Source organism: Leptonychotes weddellii, chromosome 11 (assembly GCF_054177405.1).
Source record: "Leptonychotes weddellii isolate Sample4059 chromosome 11, ASM5417740v2, whole genome shotgun sequence".
Taxonomy (NCBI): Eukaryota; Metazoa; Chordata; class Mammalia; order Carnivora; family Phocidae; genus Leptonychotes; species Leptonychotes weddellii.
Window position 1 is genome coordinate 12,578,458 of NC_138379.1, and position 25,594 is coordinate 12,604,051.

Sequence of the window (25,594 nt, forward strand, 5' to 3'; positions counted from 1 at the left end):
TGATACTCCACCCTTGCCAGGCTGCAGAGAGCATCTGGGGAGAGGCACTGAGTGGGAGGTCTGTGGGCCTAGAGTTTGTTATGGGCAAAGGTTTGGCAGCTTGGTATCTGCTCTGGCTAGTATCTCCTTTGAGGACCTTAATCTGGGGTGGGAGGTACTCAAGATTGGGCTTGGTGTGAGCCCGCCAAGTTGGAGGCTGGGTATTGAGTTCTGGGCTGGACAGGAGCCCAGCCAGTTTGTCTTCCCGTTCAGGCCGGTGGGACCGTGAGTGCTTGGTAGAACTGTTAATCATTACTCATGCATCGGGAACTGGCCCCAGCTGAGGCCCCCCGCCACCGGCCCCCAGCCTCGCAGCGCTCACGTTCCGGGAGATCGCCCCACCCGCCGGGGGTGGCGGGGCGTCCGGGTGGCGCTCGCGCAAGGTTTGGGTCGCCGGTGAGCCGTTGCTCCGCCCTGGCTGCGGGTTGGCCCCAGCGTGGCGCGGCGTGGGTCCCGCGACCGTTGTAGAGTCCCGGGCTGCCGCCGTCTCCGCTCCGGTTGCGCAGGCCGCTCATTGGTCCAGATCCGGACAAATCGCCCCACCCCCGGCTGGCGAGGGCGCTGCTGGCGCCGCGCCGGTGCCCCGCCTTCCCGGCCGCGGATTGGCCCGCGACGGGACCCGTTGGTCGCGCTGGTGTCTGGGAAGGAGAGAAAATGGCGGCGGAGCCGAGCAAGACCGAAATCCAGACTCTTTTCAAGCGGCTTCGCGGGATTCCGACCAACAAGGTGTGCGAGCGGGAGGCGCGCGGGGTCCGGCGCTGGCGGAGAGGGATTCTCCCGTCTCCCCTGGGGCCTGAGGGAGGGAGAGGGGCGGACGTGGGCTGTTTCCCTGGCGTGTCTGCGCCCGGCCTCGACTCGGGGGCCCCTGACCATTGGCTCATCGCCTCCTCCACCCAGGCCTGCTTCGACTGTGGCGCCAAGAATCCGAGTTGGGCCAGCATCACGTATGGTGTTTTCTTGTGCATTGACTGTTCTGGGGTGCACCGCTCCCTGGGCGTCCATCTCAGCTTCATCAGGTGGGGTCTTCTTGCGGCTGCTGTGCTTCTACCCGGCCGGCCGGGGCTGTGGGCTCAGCAAGAGAGAGGGGCTGCCTCGATGGACCGCTTGGCCGGGGAGGGGTCCGGTGGCCGCCCACGGGAGGGAGCCGCCTGTGTGGGCCCCTTGCCAATAGGCGGTTTGTGTCCGCGTATAGGTTAAAATTTCGTTTTTTCCTGTTGGTTAAACTTGACACTCCGAGTATTAGTTTTGGGGAAAAGTTAGCTGCATTGACCTTGTTGCTGATCTGTTGGTCGAGTATGTCTGGAGTGAGACCATGACCGTCCTTAAGGGGAAAGCCAAATCCAAGTTTGAGTGCTTGAGAATTAGACCTCCTTTCGGATCTGGACAATAATTAGTGCTCTTTCGACTAGATAATTGAAGAGCAAACCTTTCACGGACGAGGTAGAGTGGAGGAAATAGGGTGGTGGCTGATTAATGTTTCCTGGGCGCCTACTGCAGCCTGAGGCCAAATGACAGGTATGGGTCTGCCAGGGAAGCGTCTTCTGGTATCTGCTGGTGGGTGACATGCAGCCCTTGCACACAGGTCCACAGAGTTGGATTCCAATTGGAACTGGTTCCAGCTGAGGTGTATGCAGGTCGGCGGAAATGCCAATGCGGTAAAGCTCCTTCTTTCCATCCTCCCCACCCCCATCCTTCTTCTGCTTGGGTACTAACTTTACAATGTCTTCCTAGGAGGCTCTGTGATTATCTCTTTTCAGAGGATTTTCTGGTCTATAGTAACAGTGTCCACTATTCTCTAAACTTGGAAATTGTTTTTTCTCAAATGGACTTCAGATTCAAACTAAATTGGACTGAATTCGGGAAAGGCTAAAGGAGTTGGGGCCTCCACAGTCATCCAGATCTCGTGAGCCTGGATGAAGGATGGGCACCGTGGGGATGGCATGCTGTCTTCAGGCAGGGTTGAGTGAGGGCTGAGGTTCAGTCGGTCATCTCAGAGGATGGGAGGCCTTTTATTTGCAGGCGTTTCTGGGGATCTTTACCTCTGTGAAAAACTGCTGATGTCAGTAGGGTGTATTCGTCATGTATAAATAATAACCGGTTGTTACAAGGGGGTGCCTCTTTGGCTCTGGGGAATCACCTGTAGCATGCTCTCCTCTCTTCCTTGCTCTCCAGACAGCTTTCTTCCGCCAACATGGATGTACAGCCAGTGATGCCAACACCAAATACAATAGCCGAGCTGCCCAGATGTACCGGGAAAAGATCCGGCAGCTGGGGAGTGCAGCCCTGGCTAGGCATGGCACTGATGTAAGTGCCTGTTCCCCGGGGCGAGGGGAGTGGGGTGAGTGGGGAATATTCAGAGCCCTGTGTTTCAGGGGTGTCTTCTTCCTTCTAGCTTTGGATAGACAATATGAGTAGTGCTCCCAGTCACTCCCCAGAGAAGAAGGACTCTGATTTCTTCACGGAACACACTCAAGTGAGTACCCACAAGGAATGTTTCACATGATTGTTGCTGGCAGGTGGCTTACTTACCAGGCCAAGGCCTTCTGTGATCATGTGGCATGGAGTCCATTCACCTTGGGATGAGACCTCAGCCAGAGAATGTCTGCAGCTCACTGCTGGGTAGGCCCAGATATTTCTTCCTCTTATGAGTAGGTGTGCAGTGTGGCCCTCCTTAGGAATGGACCCCTATAAACTGGGATAGTAGGGAGGAGGAGAAGCTTCTTGAGAGCTCAAGAGGTGTCTGGAGCTCCAGACAGCATTTCCTGGATTCTTTCCCCATAAGGAAGGTACTGTGATTGGGGACAAGGAAAGGATTTCCTCCCCAGCAACCCACCCCTGGCAGAAGGTTTCCTGTCTACTGGCACTGGGTGCTGAAGTCAGACTCTTAGTCTGAATTCCTGCTCCTCTCCTTAGCATTTCTAGGATGGTGGCTAAGTCATGTAACCTGTTAAAACCTGCGTCTCTGAAAGAGCTACATCTACCTCATAGGGTTTGTCATGATCATTAAGTGTATTTATATGTGAAAAGCCTTTAGACTTGTGCTTGGCAGGTGGTAAGTGCCCAATAGTTGTTAGTTGTTGTGAAATTAGGGGAATGAGCTCTGACTCTTAAGTAAGTAGCGGAGGGGGGAGGTGGCTGCGAATTTCCTGTTTTGTTCTTCCATCGTCAGTAGCAGCTATACTTTTACTCACTAGTCTCCGGTCTTCTTTTCTCCTGGGCTTGGAGGAGGGCCTCACACCTACAAGGTACCTGTAGTTTCTTGGCACTCCTTGCCAGGAGGAGTGGCTCATCCAAGCTTCTGTAATCTGGCTTCTTTTTCAGCCCCCTGCCTGGAAAGAACCAGCCCCCAACCCAGCAGAGACCCAGCAGCTAGCCCCTTCTACAGAGATCAGTAGCCTGGCACGTGAGTTCAGTCCAGATTTCAACCAGGTGTCCTGGTATTGGCAGGGGACTTGGGGCTAGGAAGGGGACACTTGGCCAAGGGGATTGGAGTGTGTGTGTGTGTGTCGGGGGGGGGGGGTTCCTATATTTTTCAGTGGGCTAGGATTCGTTTTAATCTCTTGGAGGAAGTGGTGGGCATTCCTTTTATCTTTTGGTGCCCTCAGCAAGCTGAAGAAAGCCAGTCCTCCCTATTCTTATCCTATCACTTCCCTTACGGGGAAGTCACTGCAAGCTCTGTGCCTTATACCTAACTCCCACCATTGCATCCACAGAGCCGGAGCACGGCCCCAACATGGACCTGCTTGGCACCTCACCCAAAGCCTCTCTGGGTCAGTATGCCACCTGGCAGATACAGGGTGACTGGGAGAGGGTGCGCCTCCAGCGTTCTTTTCAGGTCTGCTCTTGCCTAGTCATGTGGACTGAGGCCCTGAGATTGAGCATCTGATCTCTCTGGAGTGGGGACTGGGATTGGGTTTGTGGCTGCAGCATGAGCTGCAAGGACTTCAGAACCAGGCCCTTTGAGTTGATAAACCTGGTAGCTGGTGGACAAGGCCTGGGGTCTGCCTCTGAATGTGGAGCTGGGTCTAGCCAAAGTGTGGGGAGGCCAGTATGAGACTGGACACCTAACCCTGGAGTCTGGGGCAAGATTGGCCTGTCTGGTCCATTTCATGGGATGGGGGTGCAGCTCTCACAGCTGGAGGCAACACTGTCCTTTCTCAGCCTGTGGCCTTTCAGTTCTTTTTTTTTTTTGATTTTCCTTAGTGTTCTTTAGTCTTGGTTCAGCATTAGAACAGTCTGTTGGCTGACCTCGGTGGTTCTGTTGACCCTTGGGGGCTGGGGCGGGAGGCTAGCAGAATGACTAAAACTGAGCCCATGCAAAGGCTGGTATGGCTTGGTCTAAAGTGAGGCTCTCTAGAGGCCTCTGGGAATAACTTTGGCCTCTGGGCTTGGGAGTTATACGGAGGCTCTGGGGTGGGCCCCTTGTTAGCCATGTTTTTCTCTTTAGAGTCCATGCGTCTGTCACCTAAAGGGGCCCTTCCTGCCAGAGGTAACCAGAAGCTGCTTGGGGAGCCCAGCCCCTTGCATGGCAGCTCCCTGCTGTAGGAGCTGAGGCTGGTATATAACACCTGCCCCTTGCCTAGTAGTCTTCGTGTTGGTTCAGGGACTGTGACAGTCTCTGGTGCTTTGGGTCTAGGTTCTTGTCTCAGTCTGCTGGGAGTCAGGAGCCTCACCTAACCTCGTCTGTCTGTCTTTGGCTTGGACTCTGCCGATGCGATCTGTTGGGACTGGTGGGTGGCAGCCTTGCCTTCCTCTGCCTGAAGCTGTTCTTTGTGGAAGCTCTTGCCAAGAAGCTGCATGAGACGGACTGAGCCGCCGCCTCTGACCTCCCTTTGTCTTCACTCCTGCCCCATCTTCTTTCTCACACAGAACCGAGAACCTCCCTCATTGGCAAGAAGAAGCCAGCAGCAGCTAAGAAAGGGGTAGGCGAGAGAGGCAGTGTGGTGGTGGTTAGGAGCTGGTGTCAGACCCAGCCTGGATGCACCCCTTGACCCTGCCACTTACTGGCTGTGTGACTTCGGCAGAAGTATTTTTCTGAACCTTGTCTGTGAAAGGGCTGTCAAGATGCCTGTCTTTAAGGGGCTCCTGGGAAGAGTCAGTGCGATGTGCGCCTCGAGGGCCTGGCACAGACCGGCCCTGGTCAGCAGTACCTGCTGTTTTCGGGCCCTGAGGCCTCTGCTGGCATGGTATGGGCCACCTCGTGCCGGCTCCAGCAAAGCCACTCTTCTCCCTCTTGCCCATGCTGCTTGGCTCCCTAGTTTTTACCCTAAAGTTAAGAAGGAATGCTTCCTTTGCGGGTGTGGCTAGAGGACCCATGCTTGGGGGGGAGCACAAGACATTGTGGTTGTTGGCAAGGCCCCCATCCCATCATTCTCCTCCCAGCTGGGTGCCAAGAAAGGCCTGGGGGCCCAGAAGGTGAGCAGCCAGAGCTTCAGTGAAATGGAGCGGCAGGCCCAGGTGGCAGAGAAGCTCCGTGAGCAGCAGGTGGCTGATGCCAAGAAGCAGGCCGAGGAGTCCATGTGAGTGTTTGCCCCAGGGGCCCCGGTCATGTGGGGTTGGGTGGGCAGGTAGGACGGGTAGGATGGGAGCTGGACTCTGACATGTTTATTCCTTCAAGGGTTGCCTCTATGCGCCTGGCCTACCAGGAGCTCCAGATTGACCGTAAGAAGGAGGAAAAGAAGCTACAGAATCTGGAAGGGAAGAAGCGAGAACAGGCAGAGAGGTTGGGCATGGGCTTGGTGTCCCGCAGGTGAGGCTCAGCTCTGGGGTGTGGCGGGGAAATGCCATTGTTCTCCTGGGAGCCACTGCAAATTCTTCCCAGGAGTTTGGGTTTCCAGGCTCAGTCTTCCCCCAAGGCTGAAGATAGATGACTTTGCTAATTGTCTTAAAGTGCTTCGTATAGTGCTTGTCACAGAGTAGGTCTGTGCTCACTGTGTTTGTTAAATGAAAGAAACACAGGACTGGGTGCTTTTTCGACATACCTAAAAGGGTAGGGTGATGTTGCTTAAGACCTCCCTGAGAATGACAAGGCTCTTAGCATCCCTAATCCTTGTCCACTAAACGCCATTGCTGCCAGGTGCGCGAACACCCAGAAATGCCCCTAGACAGATGCCTTTGGCATTGACAGTATCCTGCCGTTTCTGGACCACTGGGCTTATGTTGCTGTCGTTTTCTTAAAAACAAAACAAGGACTGCAAACATGCGTTTTGTTTGCTCTCACTAAGAGCTTGCATCTAGAGATTTCATTAACACTGGACTTTTGATCTCTCTTAAAAACCAGAATATTGGACAGCACCAGGTCCCAGGGCTGCTGTCTGGTTTCCCAGTGAGAAGAGGCAGAGTTGGGCAGGTGGTACTGACTCCTGAGAACTTGCTTTCTCCCTGCGTCATGCTCCATGGAGGCATCTTAAGGATTAATTTCACTTAAACTCGTTACAAAATATCTACAGCTTTTAGCTGGCAGAACCCTAAAGACTGACTATTTTACAGTAGGGTTTTAAATAGGGTAGGGTGGGTTTAAGTTAAAGATTCTATTGCACCGCAGAAAAGAACAAACCAGCTGAAAAAATTGTTCAGACCCTTTAACCCAGTAATTCCTATGACTGAAACAGGGAAAGGGAGAAGACCTAAAGTCCTTTCTGGGATTAAAATGTGGTGTTTCCCTGATTAGCTGTGGGTTACACAAGTAGTACACAGATGGAAATGGAGTTACTTAAATCCAGCCGGCACGTGGTTTGAAAAGATTAAGCAGAAATAGCCAGCCTTACCTTCTTTCAGAGAAGTAGATATCAGGCCAGAAATACTGAATTTGGAATCAATAGTTCTATGTTCAAAATCTAGTTGGGCCAATTAAGAGATCTGTGGACTTTAGGCAAGTTGAGTTGCTTGAAGTCCCTTTTTTCACCGGTAAAAAGACCTGGTAATACCTCCTGCGCAGGACTGCCGTGCTTAGTAAATCAGGCCCTTGCGGAGCTCACGAGTCCCCTGTAGCCAGGGTTGCCGACCAGTATTCCGGTTTTTAGGAGAGATCAAAAGTCTAGAATTCCTCCTTTGATACCATTAGACTCCTTTTCTCGGTTCTGGGGCATTTTGCATCTTTTCCATGTGAACGTGTCCATCTTGGCAAAGGATGTGCCTCACGGTGCAGCCGGTCTGTTGAGTTGTTTTTAAGGACTGAGAGCACTACCGTCTGGTGCATGGCATTATTAAAATAAGAGGCCAACGAGCAGTCATTTGCCAGGGAAGCCCTGCTTTGAGAAGACAGGGCTGATGTGCGGACAGTTGAGGATGTGCTCCAGCTCCGCGGGGCCCCGAGCACTCCCTGCTGGGTCTGGCCCAGCCCGGGGAGAAGGCCTGGGGAGAAGGCTCTGGGTGGTCCCAGTGAGAGAAGCCAGGGTCCTGCTGGCAGCGGGGTGTCTTCTCTCGACACCACTGCTCAGCGCTGCTCTCGGGTGGCTCTGCTTGTCTCCACAGCTCCGTCTCTCACTCGGTGCTGTCTGAGATGCAGGTGATCGAGCAGGAAACCCCCGTGAGCGCAAAATCCTCCCGCTCGCAGCTCGACTTGTTTGATGACGTTGGTACTTTCGCCTCTGGACCCCCAAAGTAAGGCTGTTTGTTGGGGTGCAGACTTGGCCACCATGTTCCTCATCAAGCTTTTCTAAGTCACTCTACTGTCTCACCAGGTACAAGGACAACCCCTTCTCCTTGGGGGAAAGTTTCAGTTCCCGCTGGGATACGGATGCCACCTGGGGTATGGACCGGATGGAGGAGAAGGAGCCAGAAGTGACCATCTCAAGCATCCGGCCTATTTCAGAAAGGTGGAGTGGGCAAGGGCAGCGCAGTCCAGCAGGATTTTCCTGTGATGGGAACGTTCTGTGTACCTGCTCTGTCTGGGGTGTCGTGGCCGCTAAGTCTGTGCCTCCTGAGCTCTTTACATGTGGCCGGTGCAGCTGAGGAACTGGGTTTTTAATTTAATCTTAATAAGTTTAGCCACATGTGGTTCGTGGCTATCAGATTAGGTAGTGCGGGAATCAGACTTCGGTTTGAGTTGTGCTTTATCATCACAGAAGGCTTAGCAGCTTTTGTTCAGGGTCTGTTTCTCTGGCAGGAGGGGCCTGATTTTATGCTTCAGTCCTGACCACCCGGGGGTTATGTGTCTCTGGTCACCACGTTATTTGTTATTTGTTATTTGTTTTTTTTAAGCTTATTTTATGTTAATCTGGGCAAGATTTAACTGATAAATGATCTGCACATCATTTGTAAAATGGGGACGTAAGTATTGACTTCACAGGGTCCCTGGAAGGATTAAATGTAAGCGACCCTTACAAAGCACCTAGGCCAGGGTTCACACATGTCGGCGGGAGGTAGGCGTGACCGGACACCTTTACATCCACACTGGGATGCTTTTGAGGGTGAAATGCCGGGAGAGTTGGCATAAAGTCAGGCAGAGACATATGGTCACCCTAGTGTTAGGCCAGTTGTCACTTGGAGGAGACTGGCGATAGTGATGTTCTGCTCTGGAGGTTTGGGGCGGAAGACTAGTCCCCTCTAAACTGTATGTCCACGCGGCCTGGCGGAGGCACCGTTAGCTCTCTCGTGCCCGGGCTTCGGTGTGGAGAAGAGCGGGGCCTCGTCCAGGGGAGAGGGTCCATGGGTGCCAGGGCCACAGCCCCAGGAGGCCCCTGGCGCTGTTTGCAGCCTCTGTTAGTAATGGGACTAGTACTACTAGGCTCTCATAGGAATGGGAAGGATCAGAGGTGTCCACATCCACCCACGCAGGGTCACAAACAGAAGAGAGGTGGAAAGCCGGAGCTCAGGCCTCGAGTCCAGTGAAGCGCGCCAGAAATTTGCAGGAGCCAAAGCCATCTCATCGGACATGTTCTTTGGGCGGGAGGTGGATGCTGAGGTAAGTAGAGTTGTCCATCCTGAGCCTGGAGGCCGCAGGTGGAGCGGGAGTTTCCTCCTTGCCACTGCTTTGGGCGTTAGCACCAGGGTGTCTCCGCAAGTAAGGAGTTTTTGAGTCTTCGGTGAAAAGATCCCCAGGCCTTCGTCTTTCTTCACTGCAGCATGAAGCCCGGTCTCGACTCCAGCAGCTCTCGGGCAGTAGCGCCATCAGCTCTTCGGACCTCTTCGGGGACGTGGATGGAGCTCATGGAGCAGGTAGGGCCACAGGGGTAAGGTGCACACTGGGCCCGGCCTGTGAGCAGGGCTGGAAGGCGCTGGGGGCTGAGGAGGGCTGCCCGCAGGGCTCTGAGCCCGCCTTTCCCTTGCTTTTACAGGTAGCGTATCGCTGGGCAACGTGCTCCCCACAGCTGACATTGCCCAGTTTAAGCAGGGTGTCAAGTCTGTGGCCGGGAAGATGGCCGTGCTGGCCAATGGTGTGATGAATTCTTTGCAGGTGAGCCTGGGGCTGTTTGGCCTGGGGCAGGCAGGTAAAGCAGTAGAAAGTAGTCCTTGGAGGATGGCCTTCACCACTTCCAGACACTGCTGCTGGCTGGCTCCTGAGCCCGAAAGAGAGCTTTTTCTTTCTCTGGAGGGGCAGCTTCTCTCCTTTGAGCTGGGCACCGGGGCAGGGCCGCTCCCTGGGACGATGCCCTGTCTGCACTGATTTCTCTAGCCTTGTCATCTTCCCTCTCTTTCTCCTTCCTCTCCAACTTCAAGATCAGGCAGGGCTTCCCCCTTGGGATCTGGCCACAGCCCCTTTCCTGAGTCGCAATAAAATCGAAAACTGTCTCTGGCGTAGTGAGATTGGAGCCCGAGTCCCCGGAGTACCCTAGTCCTGCAGGGGTGTGGTGGGGGTTGCTGCTGCAGGTGAGAGACTTTGACTTTGTTTCTCCTTCCCCCATGTCCAGGATCGCTATGGCTCCTACTGATCCAGGCGCCACGGCTCAAGCGTATGGTGGCAACAGCAGCAAAACCCCCACGATTCCAAGGCCAGGGGCGCTTGCCTTGTGGAAGCTGGGGAGGAATTGTTACTTTTTATGTGTTGTGTGTGAGTGGGGTGGCCTTTGAGGATCTCGGGTGAGGGGGATGGGCGGTCCCAGCCTTGACCTCTGTCTGTAGACTGAGCCCTTTATTCTCCTTCCCTCACCCCCTGGCGCGTGTGCTAGACGCTGTCCTCCGATCCTGCCCCCCACGCTGCAGCTCGCTTGTCCGGCCACAGTGGGTGCAGGGGGAGAGGGGGAGGAGTTCCCTCAGGCGGGCTTCTGCTGGGTCCAGCCCTTCCCCAAGGAGGGAAAGTGAGCCGTATAAGGCTTTTTTACCAGCTCTAGGATACTTCCAGGTTGTCTGGGGTTTGGCCCCCGTCCTCTGGAACCCGTGGGCACGTCTAGAAAGAGTTCTGCTGTGGACCAGCCCCCAGGGGGAGGGAGGCTCCGGACTCGCTGCAGTTATGGCTCCAGCGGCCTCTTCTGTGTGCCGGGGGACGGCAGGGGGGGAGGACCTTTGTTTGGGCCTTACTGAGGGCTAGAGACCTTCGCTGGTACCTAAAGGTTTCATTTGGGATCAGACTGGAGGCCCGAGTGATCTTCTCCTGTCTCACCGCCCCTTTTTACAGTGATCACTTGAGGGATACTTCTCCTGAGTGTCTCGGAGTCCTTCCATACCATCCATTGTGGAGCACAGGACCCTCTGTCCCTTCTTCCCCTGCTTGGTGGCCATGGTGGGTCTCATCTGCCCTATGCCCCGCTCTGGATGCTGTGAGCATAATGCTGTCCAAGGAAGCAGAGGACATGGGGGACAGAAACAGGCTCTTGGGGCTCAACTTTTTTCTTCTGTATCATCCTGGTCTTGGGGGGAGCCTAGACAGCACCCCCCCACCCCTCAGTGAGAGCTTGAGGCATGACAGAGCTGCAGGCCTCGCCCCCTGGCCGCAGGGCCCTGCGCTGTGTCCTCGTGCCATCTCCCCCCCCTCCCATCGCCAGTCTGGGCCCACCCTGCCCGCGGGGGGTTGGGGGTTGGGCTCCCAAGCAACACACACCATTCTTCCCTTGCCCCCTCCCCCAAAGGGACTTGACTTTCTTTCTGGACTGTTTGTATTGGAACAGTGGTGTCAAATAAAGCCTTGCCAGGGCAGTGGGCCGCTGTTGGTCTGAGTGAAGTAGTGTCCTTTCTGGATCCTGCCTCCCTGCCCATGCAGGCCCCTGGCCTCACTCTCTGGGCTCCCACCGATACGGGTAGGGCGATGGTGCCGAAGCTGAGGGCACGCTCTCCCGGGCCTCCAGCTTGTCTCTTCTCTGAAAGCCAAAGTGCCCTGGCTCCTCGGCCCTGTGCTGCCGCGAGGTCCGGTGCAGCCTCGACCTCACCACCCTGTTGCACGCGGAGGAAAGAGCTGGTATTAGTTGGCCCTTTAACTCCTCCAGTGAGCAAGCCTAGCAGCCCCACACCTCATCCCAGCAGGAGGCTTGACTGGGGTGTGTTTTTTCTCAGGGGAGTTTAAAGACAAATGAAATCTACAGCCTTAATGGAAGCCTTTTAAATCCAGGAAGAAAGGATGTATGTGTGTGTAGAACTCACTAGCTTAGTAACCTTTTCCCCCAGTAGGGGCTCCTGGAATGTATCTGCCACCTTAGGGCTTCCTCAGGGTACAGGGGTAAATCACTGGTGTGGGAGATGCATGATTAGAAAGGATGGGCAAAGGGGCCATGGGGCTCTAAGCCATTGATACTTAAGTGCGGGTCTGGGCCTTCCAGCTCTGGAATCATCTGGAGTATTCATAATCCAGATTTCTGTGCCCCCGCCCCAAGCCAGACCTTGGTTACTTGTGTCGTAAACCAGCTCCCCAGGTCATTTGGATGCCCACCAGGATCTCCACGCTGCTGTCAATCAGCCAGAGGCTGGAGATGGTGGTGGGCCTGGGGAGTTCACAGGGCTTGGATCTTCGGTAGGACTGGAGCTTCCAGTCCCGGCCTGGCTCTGCAGGGTTTTGGGAGCCAGTTCCTGAAACTATCTTGGGGTGGGTTGGGGTAGGGGCTGTGCTAGGCAGAGGAGCCCAGGAAAATGTGTGTGCCCAGGGTGGTGACCCCCACCTTAGGAGGCAGCCTGTTCTGCTTGGGTCCCTGGGTGGTTTTACTTTCTGGATGACCCCTGGCCAATTCAAGGAAGTTGAAGACCACCTGTCCTTACCTTCCTCCAGTCTTGGCTGGAAGCTTGTCTTCCTCAGGCCTGTCAGTCTCAGCTGTATCCCCATTGCCCCAACCCTGAGCAGGTGCTTAGCAAACATGTAATGAAACTCTGGCTAGAAGACTCCGCAGTGCTAACCCTTTGGGGCCAGGGTCTTTAGAGTTATGGGAACCTGGCCTTGACTCCTCTGAGCTTGTTTTCTGAAGGCCCATTCCAGCTGTGAGCACATTGGAAAGGCTGCTTGCTGTCCTGTGCAGGAGGGTCCCTCTTGGCTCATTAATCTGAGGCTGGTCTCCAGGCTTCAGTGGTCCCCTGGCCCCCACCTCCCAGCCCTGCCAGAAAAGCTGGGACTCGGCACCACAAACGCAAACTCACCCCTTCCCTTCACCCCCTCCTCAGTCTGGTGGCTTTAGATTCACCGCTTACCAGATACAAGGGACTTTATTCATTTAACATACTGAACTGTTAGACACAGAGGGGACTCGGAACAGTTTTTGAAAGTGGACTTCTTGCCTACCCTTCATCCTATCATGCTCGTGGCTCTTCCTCCAGCCGAAGGCCACCGTGTTTAGGTCTGCCCTATACTTGCCCCACAGGTGTCACCCTTGACCATGCAGGCAAGGCCCTGCACGGTTATTCATGGTCTCCCCTTCCTTGAGTTGCTGTGAGGAGATCACCCTCATGTGGTGGGGACTGTCAGCGAAAGTCACCTTCCTGATGGCCTCTGCTCATTCTGCTGTCAGCTTGGGTCCTGACTAAAGTGCAGAGGCTGACAGGGCCAAGGAGAGTAGGCTGTTACTTCTCAGGGTCACTGCTGGACTTGGCTGATGACACCGGAACCCCTCTGGCTGGTCTTTGGGCTTGGGCTGTTATTCAGGCTTTTCACCAGCAGAGGGCAGCATGGCACAGGAGTGGGGGAGGAGGTTGGGTGGGAGTCCCAAGGGCTGGGTGGGAGCTGGATACACGGGCGTTGTGGACAGGACCCTTCAGACTCCTCAAGTCTCGGACTCGTCCGTCTCTTCAGTGGAACCATCGCTCTCTGCATCCACCTTGCGGGCGTGATGGAGGGGTCTCCAGGGAGAGCCAACCCGGGGAGGGGTCCGGGAAGGCAGGCAGCCGGCCTCTGGATTGGCAGGGGCCGAGTTGACCAGGCCTGGGACCTGGGCCAGCCTGAAGGAGGGAAGAAGCCCAGAGGGTAGCGAGGTGCCTCCTGTCTACAGACCAGGACCTCCACGTTCACTCTTGCATTTGGATGAAACCATGGGCTATATTCCCCAAGGACTCAAAGAGAGGCTACCTCAAGCCTCTGCTGGAGCCCAAACCCTGCCCTGACTGATGGGGGTGTCGCGGAGAATCGCTGTGTGACCCACAATAGGGCACTGCCATGTCCAAGGGACGTATGGCCTTCCCCACGAGGGGGCAGCATCTTCCCACCTGACACTTACAGCCGTTCCAGCTCCTCATCCATGGCTGGGTCGTGCATCAGGTCCCCTTTGTCAGGCAAAGCTCCTACAAGATAATTGGGGGGCACAATCTGAGTGTCTTTTAGGCAGGCTCCAGTCAGCCACATTCCCAGCAGATGCCTCCGTGTCCCTCACCTTCATGTCTACCTGCTCTGCTGACCCTGGGAGGGCTCATCTGAGATTTGAGAAGAGCTCTTTCTAAAGAAAATTTTTTTTGAATTTGAGTACAGTGGACACGCAATGTTACATTAGTTTCAGGGGTACAACAAGGTGGTTTGCTATCTCTCTACGTTTGCCGTGCTCACCACAGTGTGGCTACCATCTGTCACGCACACATTATTACAATGTCACTGATGATCTCCATGCCGTACCTTTTATTCCCATGCCTTGTTCATGGGGAAGAGCTCTTAAGAGAAGTTTTAAGAGGACTGTTACGGGGGCAGGAAGTTGTGGCTACTGCTAAGATTAACTTGGTGAAGCCATGCCTCCCCTCTGCAGCTTGGGGTAGGAACCACAGCTATGAGACGTCCTCACGCTCAAGGTCACTGCACACACAGGACGATCCCCTCCCAAGACTGGGTGGTGGGTTGCGGGCTGGTGCGGGGGGTTCAGTTCCTTCCTTGAGGCCCCCAGGTCATGGGAGCCAGAGACAGAGTATGTCCAGCTAATCCCCAAGTCAGAAATTACCCAGTTTTGTGCCCCCCAAATCAGAGGGAGCCCACTTTGGAGACAATACGGTCAAAAATGCTGCCTCGGCTCCTCAGAGACTCTCTGAGGGGCGAGAAGAGCAGGCTGGGCACCTTCCGCCAGGCCAGGAGCCGCCGGGCCGGGAGCCACCTCATCTGCTCGGTCACAGCTCTCTCTGAGCTGGATTCCTCAGCTACAAACCGAAGGGAGTGATGCTTCGCTACTGGGGAAAGGTGAGAGGAGACAGTCTTGGATTCTCCCTGGAGCTGTGAACAGTGGAGGGAAGGTGGAGCTGAAGTCTGCAGACAGAAGACTTCTCACCAACAGATTGTTGAGGGAAAAAGCTCACTGGTGGTCAGAATGTAGATCTGGCAGCTAGCAATCCTGGTCTCCAGAAAGCCTCAATCTTAAACTTACCCATCTGGCTCTAGTTCAAGTCCCTACTTTTCCAAAGCTTTCTCAGATGATGTCCCCTGGCCCCTTTTGCTCTTAGTGGTTTTCAAGCTATGTTCCACGGAGCCCTCTCATTTTGTGTGCAGGAGCGTGTGGGTGTGAGTGCCTTGAGAACTAAGGGAACAGGACAACCCGTCCCCACAACTGGCTGCTCCCCGAGTAGCTCCAGATCTCTATTTCATACACTGGAGATGCGAGTGAGGGCGGATGCTTCTCTCCATCTCCTGCTCGACCCAGCAGTAGTGCTTGGTAAAAGTGGCTGACGGAGTGATTGCCCTTTTTAAAGGCCCTAGAAAAAGTGAGGGCATGACGTTGTCCAGGCTCTGATCCCATGCTAGTTAGCTTTTCCTTTTCCTTCCTGTGGGCTGATTGGTGGAAAGGAAGGGAGGGCGGTGAGTTACCCAGGTGTGAAAGGAAACCTAAGCAAGTCCCCACCCGCTGCCCCCTTACTCCTGACTTCTGACTCTTATTTGCCTTTCTACTCTGGTCCAGCCAGAGACCTTGGCGACCGGCATCACTTAGTTGAAGGGGTCCCTAGACCTGTGCACACCCCAGAGCATCAATTCAGAATAAGGAGGCTGCTAGGCAGCATTGTGCCTCAGTGGGCCTCAGTCAGTCCTGTTGGGGCTTGCGCTCCTGTGTGCATCCCCAGCAGGCTTTATATTTTGAAAGATCTAAAGCAACTTGGCCTACTATGGTTGGCATTTAAAGAATATTAAATTTCCTTCCCTTGACCCCCTTCTCTCAACTGGCAGAAAGAAGGGGAAGGCTATGTGTTCTTTGGGACTCAGGAACCTAGGGCCTCAAGCACACCTGGACACCTCTGAAAGACAACCCCTCCAGCTCTGTGGACGGTGGCCTGGTGGCTCTTCCCTTGGGAGAGCAGCAGGTGGGAGAGGGAGAAGAGCAGGGTGGGTGGAGAAGGCCAACCAGTAGGAAGAAACGACAGACAGGAAAAACTGGGCCAGTGCAGGCCTCTCCCCCCATTTTTTGCTCCTTTTCAGATTAATCAGTTTTCTTTTTCTTTCCCCAGCTGGGAAAAAAGGCCGCCTCAGACACACCTTTGCCCTGCTTACAAATGGGAATCAGGTCTCTTTGATATATAATCTCCAAAGCCACTGAGTAACTAGCCCTGTGTCTGCCCAGCCTGCAGGCCACTCCACAAAGCAGAGCTGGGGATTCGGTGGGGAGGGGCTGGGCACACCCCTGCCACCGAGAGGCGGCTTCATGTTGGGGCAGGGCCTTGGGTGGGGAAGGCTGTCCCTTCCCACCGGAGTGTGAGAGGCCTAAGAGGGCACCATCTTCATTGTGCACGTTCTGGCTCCCTAGGCCTCCAAGTCTGACCCTGAGAAGTCAAGGTGCAGATGGGGATGCCCCCTCCCCCAAGGGGCCATGTCTGCCAACAGCAACCGGCTCCTACGTGGCTTCGTGCGGGAGGAGCAGGACAGCCTAGCCATGGCTAGCCCTGGCTTACCTAGGGCTTGGTTGATCCCATGATGCTTTGAAAGAGCCACAAGGAATCCGTAGAAGGTCAGTCTCTGGACGTTGCTTAGTACCTCTTTGACAAGTGCTGGGGGTGGGCAGCTGGAAGGGAGAATACAGAGCCAGCCTCAAAGACCAGCAAGTACGAGAGCCATCTTTTCATCCAGCGCTTCAGGCTGAGGAGGGGGGCCCAAAGCCAGGGCTGAGGGACCCTGCCTGCCTCGGGGGGGCCCTGAGCCCCCCGGGGCGGGTAGCAAGGTCTTGACTGGGGCCGGAAGGGGTTGGTATGTTCCCTAACCGGCGCTCTCCCTCGGGGTGTGGGAGGAAGGGGGGCGAGCAGCCTCTCCTGGGGGGGACCCAAACGGGCTGCTCCGTCTCTAAGGAGACCTTGTGCCACATAGGACAGCTTCGCCCTCCCTTTCTGTCGAGGGAATTCCTTGCACAGCAAATGTTTGCCCCTTCTCTCCAAAAAGCCAAGGCCATTCTATCTCCGGGCAAGGAGAAGGGGGCCGAGCTGGTCATCTACGGCGGGTCTTGCCACGTGGAAGCATCCTCCCGGGGAGCCCCTGGGAAGCGCTTCCGTCAGCAGCCTGGCAACCGTGCAACCATCGAGGGCCCCGGAATCGGAGCATCTGTTCCGGAGCCGGCAGCCAAGTCCCCGGGGCGCCCGCTTCTCACCTGTACTTGGGCCGGTCACACAAGTTCTCCAGGCCCTGGGAGAACAGCGAGGCCTCCACTCCCTCCAGCACGCTAGCCTCGCCCAGGGGAGGCCGCTGGCGGTGCTGCCCGCTTGATGACGTCGGCACAATCACCGTATTGGGGTTCTTGCCCGCCAGCAGGTCCTGATAGATGGCGGCCACACTCTCCAGGAACTCTGTGTCGCGTCATGGGGGAGGGGCACAGGTCAGGCAAGGACAGCGTGCGGGGTCCCTTCTCTGTGAGCTCAGCGCCCCACCAGCCCAGGAGCCCCCGACCTCGGGAGCGGGGACACCACCGTGTCATTCCGCTGCAGCGTCCCCCCCTCGGGGCGGCTGCTCCTAGCCCGGGCAGATGCCCAATTCCATACCTTCCGAGCACCCTGTACCTTCGTTTTTGGGGTATTTGCTCTGCCTTCTTGCTGGAGCGGGAGGTCCTTGAACAAAGGCGGGGATCGTGCCTTGTCCCCCTCCTGCGCCAGCTGCCGCACAGTGCTGGGCACACGTTAAGTGCTGGACGTATTTTCTAGAGCGTGAACGTGTGCCCAGTCGCGCTGGCAAGCCCCATCTCGCCCCACCTCACTTGTAAGGCCACCCGCCTCTTTGCCTCCAGAAAGCGCGGTGGAAGGCCAACGTGGAAGAGAAAGCCTCAAGTTGCTAACTTATTGCACATTTGAAAGGCGGGAGCCGAAGCTTCTCCCAGACGCGGCTGCCCCTTGTCCAGGGCCCAGGAGCTTCAGAGAAATGGGAAAGAGCTGCCTGCAGCTGCTAAGAGCAGGTGACAAGAGCCCAGGCTCCAGCCCCTGCCAGACCGGGCCCTTGGGCCACCATCAAGAAAACAGAATGTGGCGCCTGAGAGAGGCCAAGGCTGGCTCGGGCCACCAGTTGGCAGGGAGGCCACGTCCAGGCTCCAAGGACAGCCTTCCGTTTACTGGAAGAGCCCATTTAAACAAGTGTGTTTATGGACATAGTCAGCAATCTCGGACCCCAGCATTCATGCGATGTTGCCGTGTGCACCGCGTGAGCTGGTGTGCATCTATGTTTATTCGTCTACTCCTGTTACACCTGATTCCAGAAGGGATTTAAAGACACAGCTGGTGCGTGTGGGGAGCAGCATGGGCTGGTGTCTGCTTATGAAAGGCTGTGTGCCCGCACACACGAGCCGGGGCCGAGGGACAGCCCCCTGACGGCAGGAACAGCGCCGAGGGGCCCGGAGCCCGGCTTTGGAGCGAGCCCTCCGTTCAGGTCTGGGCTCCGCCACTCACCAGCTGTGACTTGGGCTCCTCCCGTCTCAGCGGGTCTCCGAGAGGACTAACTCCTAGGGCTGTCGTGAGCGCTACAGTCAGCGCCCTGCCCAGCACAGGGCGGGCGTGCCGTGCGCCCCAGCAGCGTGCACGGGGCTAGTTACCATCGCTATCACTTAGATGGAGGCGGAGGGAGTCGGCTGTGCACACCGAGCCTTGTGACCACCAGTGGGGACGAGACGTCCTGTCCGTGACCCATGGTGAGGCACGCCACCGAAGGCCGGGGGGGTGGGGGGAGAGAAGTGTGTAGCCCGGCAGCAGATGGAAAGGACACTGGGGTGGGACAGGCAGACACGGCCCTGACAGGAGCCCACGCGGGGCCCTGGAAGTCTCTCACCTGAGTAGTAAAACTGGATCTGGAAGGCAAAAAGGAAATCTGAAAAAGACATCAAGCAGTCCATGGCGTCATCCATGAGCACAATCCTGAGGGAGAAAGAGGGCGAAAACGTGAGAGGCTGTGTGTGTGTGGGGGGTGGGGATGGGGAGCATGTGCGTGAGCTGTTTCTGGGGCTCCGGCCTTTCTTGAGACAGCAAGACATTCGGGAGAGGGATCCTCCCAGGCACCTCACTTCTCCGTCAGTGGGACTCTGCCACCAAACTGCACCGACCACACGACCAAGGACAGGCTCCCGTTCAGTCTCTGCGGCACCAGCTAGTGGCTGGAGCATGGGGGGCGGGGGGCAGCAAGGAGAGGGTACAATGGTAATGCAGCCAAGATTTCTTCTCATGCTTAAGCAGTAAATCCTTTCACCCTGCGGTGAGGACCATTTAGTTCAGAATAAATACAGCTGAGCAGAAAAGGCAAAAAGAACAGCCAGGAAGCTTAAAGAGGTCTTGGCAAGTGGCACTGAGATTTAATAAGCTACCGAGGGCCCAAACAACTACAGGCACCTCCGTCCCGGGACACAGATGGTAGACAAGGGAAGAGGGTACAGAGCTACTGGGGACTCTGCACTTGAGAGGGTCAGAGACACACCCCATCGTGGGACACCGCCCCTCCTTGCTGTCTCCCTCTCCCTCCGCCCCACCCGCTGGGGGCTCCTCCCCAGGCCCTCCCACCTCCTAGGAAGAAAACCATCTGACGACCCAATGATCAGACCAAGGCCACACTCATACTCTGCTCAGGGCCTCATGCAAGAGGGCACAGGAAGGGAAGGAAATTAGCACTTGCTGGGCTCTATCCAGGTGCCAGGCCGGGCGCCAAACTTATCTACTGAAGGGGAGCAGGGCCCCCCCGATCTGTTTCTGACTGGCCCTCCTGGCTTTATCTTTCCTGTTTTGCAAAATTATTTTATTTTGCTCTCTCGTGTCCAGAGAGAGCCGGCACTGCACACCTCTGGGGTGGGGGGCGGCGTTAGAGTAGAATGTCAGGGGCCCCCGCAGTTGTGCGAGGCAGCTGACCCTGCTTTCAGAGCTCCCTGAAGAGAGAACGCGCTCCTCCATCTAGTCGTAATGACGACGGAAACGGGTAACGTGTACCGAGTACCTACTTCATGGCAGGCACTGTGCGAGGTGTTTAACTATAGTAAATTTTATTCCACAACATTCCTATGAGGTAGGTCTTGCAATTACGTACCTTTTACATGTGAAGGGACTAAGTCTCAGAGAAGTCGGCTTGCCGAGACCACACAGCTGGGGAGTTTACTCCACAGGCCATGGTACTTTCCATTATGGCACACTGCATCTTTTATTTATTTTTTAATTATTTAAAAAAAAATATTTTTATTTATTTGAGAGAGTGAGAGAAAGAGAGTGCACAAGAGGGGGGGGAGGGGTAGAGGGAGAGGGAGAAGCAGACTCCCCAGTGAGCAGGGAGCTGGACACGCGGCTCCATCCCAGGACCCTGGAATCATGACCTGAGCTGAAGGCAGATGCTTAACCGACTGAGCCACCCAGGCGCCCCTCACACTGTCTCTTCTAAAATAAAGATAGAGAAGTGTTAAAATGCCAAAAAAATAAATAAAATAAAGATAGAGAATATAAACACTAACATTTTATTTCTTAATCTATATGGCTAATTTATTTTCTTTCTTTTCACCTGTATTTTAAGGCCTTAATATTTCTCATGTATCTCTTGGGGAAGAAAAAAATCTGCCCCAACTACCAGAGTTGAACATTGAAATTCCAGCGGGAAAAAAATTCAAGGCCAGAAGGCAGGAGGAAGCAATGTTGCTGATGGCCGCAGGGGGGCGCCCTGGTCCCTCCATCAGCGGCTCCCGGGACCAAATGCAGAGCCATAGACCAGGTAGTTGCCCCCATTTCTCCTAACCCACGAGAACCGGGACAGACAAAAAGGAAGAGAGAGGGCACAAAGCCCAGATTCTGATATCTGGATGGGGAGGGAGAGGCGACAGAGGGCAGAGAGAAGGCAGGTAGGGCAGACTGCGGTTAGCAAAGACACCCAAACTTCAGAGGAAGAGTGAGCTCTCCCAGAGCCCTCGGGGGGTGGGGGGTGGGTAGAGCCACCTCAAAGCTTTCCCAACCCAGGCGCAAGCAGAGAGGAAAGGGTCCCTGCAGAGAGAAGCCAGTGACCTTTCCTTCCTGCCCTACTCCCAGGACAGCTAAGAACCCGAATGGCCTGAAGTTAATTACTAGGGAGGAGCACTGAGCTGAGAACGTCCCCAAGCAGGAAACCACGAAGGGGAGCCAAAGCCTTTGAAGATGTTACTTGGCTTCTCTTCTTTATCATCAACCTGGACCCAGTGCTCCTGTTTATAGCAATTACCTCCATGTACTATTTCTTTCTTTATTTCTTCATTTATATTGCGATACAGTTCAAATACCGTAAAATTCCCCTTTAAAAGCGTACAGTGTTTTTCAGTATATTCACAAAGTTATGCAATCATCACCACTGTCTAATTCCAGAAGTTGTAATTCTTGCTGATCAGCATGCTCCCGAGACAGGCCCTGCCACACCAGGGCTTTGAAGCCAATTGCCATAAACATCTTCCTCCCTCAGCCACAGAGAGGACTAGAAGCAGCAAACAGGCGCCCTGCAGCCTCTGTTGGGGCCATTCTATACTGTGAACGTTAGCAGCCTCTTTTAAGATGGGCATCTGGGGCAGGGGGCAGCCGTCAGAGGGCAGGAGAGCCACCACGTAAGCGTGGCAGGCTCCGTGGCAGCAGGGCGGCTCTTCGGCGGGCTGGAACTGACATTGGTCGGGAGGGATCAGCAGGGTGGTTGGGGGAAGCAGACCGTGGCAGGGGATCTCTTTCTCTTTCTAAGGGACATGTGGCTGGATCCCAGCAGAATGTGTGCAAAGGACGGAAGGGTTTTCTCGGCTGCGGGCAGTGTAACTGGCTGCCAAAACAGCCACCTGGGTCTCAGCTCTCAGGAACAGCAGCACCACCCCCTATTCTGCTCAGCCCGAGACCTTAAGTCTTGTGGGCTTCCTGGAAACGGCCTCCCTTGCCCGCCCCACGGCAATCAATCACCAGGTCCTAGCCATCCCCTGCTAACATGCCTCTTGAGCCTGCCGACTTCTCTCCACGTCCACGGCCACCTCCGATGCCCACCTCCGCATCTTTCTTGTGCGCCGCTGGATGCCCTCCTGCCTGGCTTTCTGCAACGACTCTTGCCTCCTTCTAGTTGACTATCCACACTGTGGTCACAAAAACTTTTTTAAATGCGATTTTGACCACTTTACAACTCTGTTTAAGGCCCTTCACGGGCTTCCCATTGACCTTAGACCAGGATCCGCCATTCTTACTCTGACTTATGAGTCCACGTGATCCGCTCCCTGCCTCCCCTCATCCCTCTAGATGCACTGGAGGCCACAGGCAGCCTCCCCCACTGTATTCCAGTCACACTGACCCTTAATAATCTTCCCAATGCTCCCTCCTTCCTCGTGCTCTTCAGACCAGCCAGTCCCCCTCCCTGTAACGCTCCCCGCCCTTCATGCCACCCTCCTCACCCACCGAATGCCCGCTCCTTCACATCGTAGCCTAAAGAGCACCGCTGTGGGAAGCCTTCCCCACTCCACACTAGGTAGAAGTAGGCCTCCCTGCTACCAGCTTCCGCAGTTCCCTGTGACCTCATCCTGTTCATGTCTGTCTTTGCCCCAGGACCATAACATCCACCAGGTGGGACCTCTGTATCTCAGCTTGTGGCTTGACTCCAGGGTCCAGCATGTGCAGGGCCCATAGTAGGCACTCAGTAAATATTTGTTGAATGAAGGAAAGCATGAATAAATACATAAGAGGGGCCACAGTACTCTTTTCTTTTCCCCTGGCCAGCTGACATCTGGATACTCCATTTAAGAGGAACAAACTAGAGTCATGCAATAGGAGTGGTGAGTCACAAACCACGACATCAGACAAATGACTGCCTTTAGATCCTTTAGCTTAGAAGAAAAGACTAAGGAGGAAGTGTGGGCTGAGACCTGACTTTTCTTTTTTTTGGGGGGGGGGTGCAGAGGGAGAGAGAATCCCAAGCAGGTCTCCATGACCCTGAGATCATGACCTCAGCCGAAATCAAGAGTCAGACGCCCAGGCGCCCCGAGACCTGACTCTTGAAGACCGGCCTCTGAGGAAGATGTAACAGGGATCTGAAGTCTGGCCCTAGAAGATGTTCAGACTGCTCAGCTCTGTGAGTACAGCTACTCTGTGAGGGGGTGAGCTGCCTGTGGCTAGAGATATTTAAGCAGAAGGCTCATACTTCCCAAAAGCATGAAAGAGCTTCTTCCAGCTCTGACCAAGTGTGTGGTCCCAAGGGTGGGACAGAACGGGCAGCTTTGCTGTTAATGCTGGTTCTGCAGTTTGCTGTTCGGAGGGCCTGTGGCCGCCGAAACGTCTGAAAGACTTACAGAAAGAGGCCTTTAGAAACATGGCATGTTGCACTGTCCATCTCCAGACGAATGCTTGGACCCATGAACGTTCTGGGTATCTGGCAGTGGAATCTTGGCGGAACTGTGGGGAAAGGCAGGCAGGAGACGACAGGCCTGTCTTTGCCTTTGGTGACAGGGACAAGCCCAGGTTGTAGGCCCTGTGTCCCACAGGCAGCTCCTTCATCCTGGACTCACACTTGTCACCGCTGCCAAAGGGCTCACGAAGGAATCTCTTGGAAACGAGGTCACCTACATGTGCTGTTTTCCATTTGATGGCTATTGGCTCTGCACCGCTTGCCGCCAGAGGCCTCCTGCTAACGGACCCCTGGAGGAGCCACATGGAGCCAGCAGGGAACCCTTGTCAGCAAGACCTTGCAAGGATCCTTGCAGGCCATGCCGCAGGACTGGAGAGAGGGGCCGTGGGAGAGACGTCAGGCAGTGCAGTTCAGGTGGGCTCTGAGCAGAACCATGTGGAGGGTGGAGTCTGGGGCAGGCAACATTCTGGAATGAAGAAAGGACACTTGGCAGGGTCGGAGCTAACCCCGAGGGGGCCGGCCCCTCTCTCCCTCCCTCGCCCGCTTCCAATAGCTGGGACGGGCTGGCTGGCTGGGGGTTACGTGGGTGCTGAGGACAGCTTTCAGTCCGAACCTACTGACTTGCCAACTTCCTCTTCACGGCCCGGGTCAGTGTCCCCGGACTCAGGGCGCGAGTGGCCCCGTCTGCCTGGCGTTCTGCGTTGCCAGCAGCCCGGGGGTCAGGGGCCAGCTCCACTGCACACTGGCCATGTTATCGGGTCTCTCTGAGCCTCAGTGTCCTCGTGTAAGAGAGGAGGTGATCATAGTTCCCATTTCACAGGATTCTGGTGAAAAGTCCATATGATGATGCACTATGTTCCATGTATAATGAACACTCAAAATAAGCATGAGTTGCTATCAATAAGTGTATTCTAGTTGGCTTAAGGTGCTGGAAGAGCTCAAAATAGCAAGTAAAAATAGAGCTCGGAGGAAGTGAGCGCTACCAGCACCCAACCACGGGGAGGCTCTCAGCGGAAGCCAGCTATCTAGTTTCGAGCCCACTCTGGGGGGAAGCCAGCCCTCTGCCAGGGCCAGAAAGAAGAGCCACCTTCCATGACAACACCTCTTTTAGGAGGTCAGACGGCCGGGGTCTTTCATGGGTGAGGTGGGTCCCCAAGTGTGCTGGGACTCAGGATGCACCTCGGCGGGCTGTGCTTTTGTATCCACGAGTGAGGATGAAACCACCTGCTGGCCACCTTCTGCAGGTGTGGGAGGGGAAGAAGCTGCTGCTGAGGTTTCCTGGGACGCTTCCTTAGGGTCGCCCCTCTTCTGGACTGTGGGGGGTGCACGCTCATGCTGCACGAGCTGCCGCAAGTCCAGGCCCGCAGAGCCGCTTGGGACGTCCGGGCCACGGCTCTCCCCTGGCTCCAGCATGCATCTCTAGGGTACCCCAAACCCCACCTGCCCTGCGGTGCCTACGCAGCTTGATCCAGAGAGTGCAGACAATCAACTAACAATGGTTAATATTCATTAGGGCCTTACTGTGTCAGTAAGCGACATACTTAACAGTAAGGAACATACATCTGTCATTTCATTTCCTTCTCATATTAATCCTATGAGGTCAGCTCAAGGAATATCTTCACTGAGAACACACAGGTTCAGAAAGATTCAGAAACTTGGCCAAGGGCAGGGGCTGTAATTCAGACACAGGTCTCTCTGACTCTAATCACAGCTGTACCCGGACAGAACACGGAGGCTCCGTCCTCTCTAGTGGCAATACCACCTTCCTGGGGACGCTATCCCTTCTTCCACTCTCGGAGTTTGTTCGCAGTGTAGAGCACTGGCCCCAGGAGGGCTGGGAAGCTGAGGCCCCCATACTGCTTCTCTCCGCACAGATCTTGAAGGCCCTAGCACAGCCATTTCAACCCCATTCTCCCCGCCCCTCCCGAGAAGCCTGGCAGCGGGGGGCCAACTGTTTCTCGCTCTTAGGATAAATACCAAATCCAGTGCACGGCCTTGTGGGACTCTCATTTCCCCTTCTGGTCCCCAAACTCCTCAAACTCCAGAACCACTGGCTTCTTGAAGCTCCTCTAGGTCATCACTGGTGAGAGCCTGGCATCTCTTCCAGGCTGCTGATTTCCCTTCGACTGCTCTTCGTGCCCATCACTCTCTACCTCCATCCTGCCCGTCCCTCTTGTTGTAAATGACATATTTAAAATGTCAGAAAATGACACAGAACAACATAACAAACACCTATGGACCCCTAGCCAATTCATCAAACCTTACCATTTTGCCATCCTTGCTTCAGTTTGGAAAAGCTTTGGAAAAGATTACACATGCCATTGAGACCATCTGTGCACCCCTCCCTCACCCCACCCCTCCACCCTTCTTCCTCCAGGAGCGCTATGGGAACTTGGGGGTTGAGTATCCGTCTGTGTGTTTTTTATACCATAATAACTCACACAAATGCCTATATTCTTAAAACATTATCTGCTTTGTTTTGTTTGTTTT

At 55.1% G+C, this 25,594-nt stretch overlaps 2 protein-coding genes across 6 annotated transcripts in view; one reads left to right on the forward strand and one right to left on the reverse strand.

The window, feature by feature from the left end:
• Positions 1-610: 610 nt before the first annotated feature.
• ARFGAP2 (ARF GTPase activating protein 2) lies at positions 611-11,122 on the forward strand. Of its 4 annotated transcripts, XR_004074620.2 has the most exons (18): positions 611-765; positions 937-1,055; positions 1,622-1,694; positions 2,212-2,343; positions 2,432-2,512; positions 3,361-3,442; positions 3,753-3,809; positions 4,487-4,528; positions 4,909-4,961; positions 5,422-5,558; positions 5,657-5,788; positions 7,513-7,641; positions 7,722-7,856; positions 8,818-8,944; positions 9,105-9,198; positions 9,318-9,436; positions 9,891-10,030; positions 10,595-11,122. XR_004074620.2 is itself a non-coding variant. In XM_031024674.2 (17 exons), exons 1-17 carry the CDS (start codon positions 694-696, stop codon positions 9,909-9,911), a joined length of 1,605 nt encoding a protein of 534 aa, XP_030880534.1. In that variant the 5' UTR covers positions 613-693; the 3' UTR covers positions 9,912-11,122. The 4 variants fall into 4 exon arrangements, 3 of the variants coding, with proteins under 3 accessions (XP_030880534.1, XP_006730252.1, XP_081654290.1); XM_031024674.2 differs by having other exon boundaries at positions 613-765; positions 9,891-11,122; XM_006730189.3 differs by lacking the exon at positions 4,487-4,528 and having other exon boundaries at positions 614-765; positions 9,891-11,122.
• Positions 11,123-11,171: 49 nt separating this feature from the next.
• Positions 11,172-25,594, reverse strand: part of CSTPP1 (centriolar satellite-associated tubulin polyglutamylase complex regulator 1) — a 190,682-nt gene continuing 176,259 nt past the window's right edge. The window contains exons 5-9 of one of the 2 annotated variants that reach the window (XM_081798170.1): positions 18,581-18,666; positions 16,923-17,118; positions 16,237-16,346; positions 13,605-13,668; positions 11,172-11,346 (exon numbers count right to left, since the gene is read on the reverse strand). In XM_081798170.1, coding sequence (XP_081654296.1) covers positions 11,187-11,346; positions 13,605-13,668; positions 16,237-16,346; positions 16,923-17,118; positions 18,581-18,666 — 616 coding nt within the window. In that variant the 3' untranslated portion in view covers positions 11,172-11,186. Of the gene's footprint in view, positions 11,347-12,581; positions 13,330-13,604; positions 13,669-16,236; positions 16,347-16,922; positions 17,119-18,580; positions 18,667-25,594 lie in introns of those variants that run through there. The other variant, XM_006730187.3, reaches the window with a different exon arrangement.

What these genes read in the sequence shown, in the direction of transcription:
- ARFGAP2 (XM_031024674.2), top strand. Translation starts at nt 694, where the DNA reads ATGGCGGCGGAGCCGAGCAAGACCGAAATCCAGACTCTTTTCAAGCGG. An exon ending in CTCACCCAAAGCCTCTCTGG is followed by an intron (nt 3,810 to 4,486) that starts GTCAGTATGCCA and finishes TTTTCTCTTTAG; the next exon opens with AGTCCATGCGTCTGTCACCT. An exon ending in AAGCAGGCCGAGGAGTCCAT is followed by an intron (nt 5,559 to 5,656) that starts GTGAGTGTTTGC and finishes TATTCCTTCAAG; the next exon opens with GGTTGCCTCTATGCGCCTGG.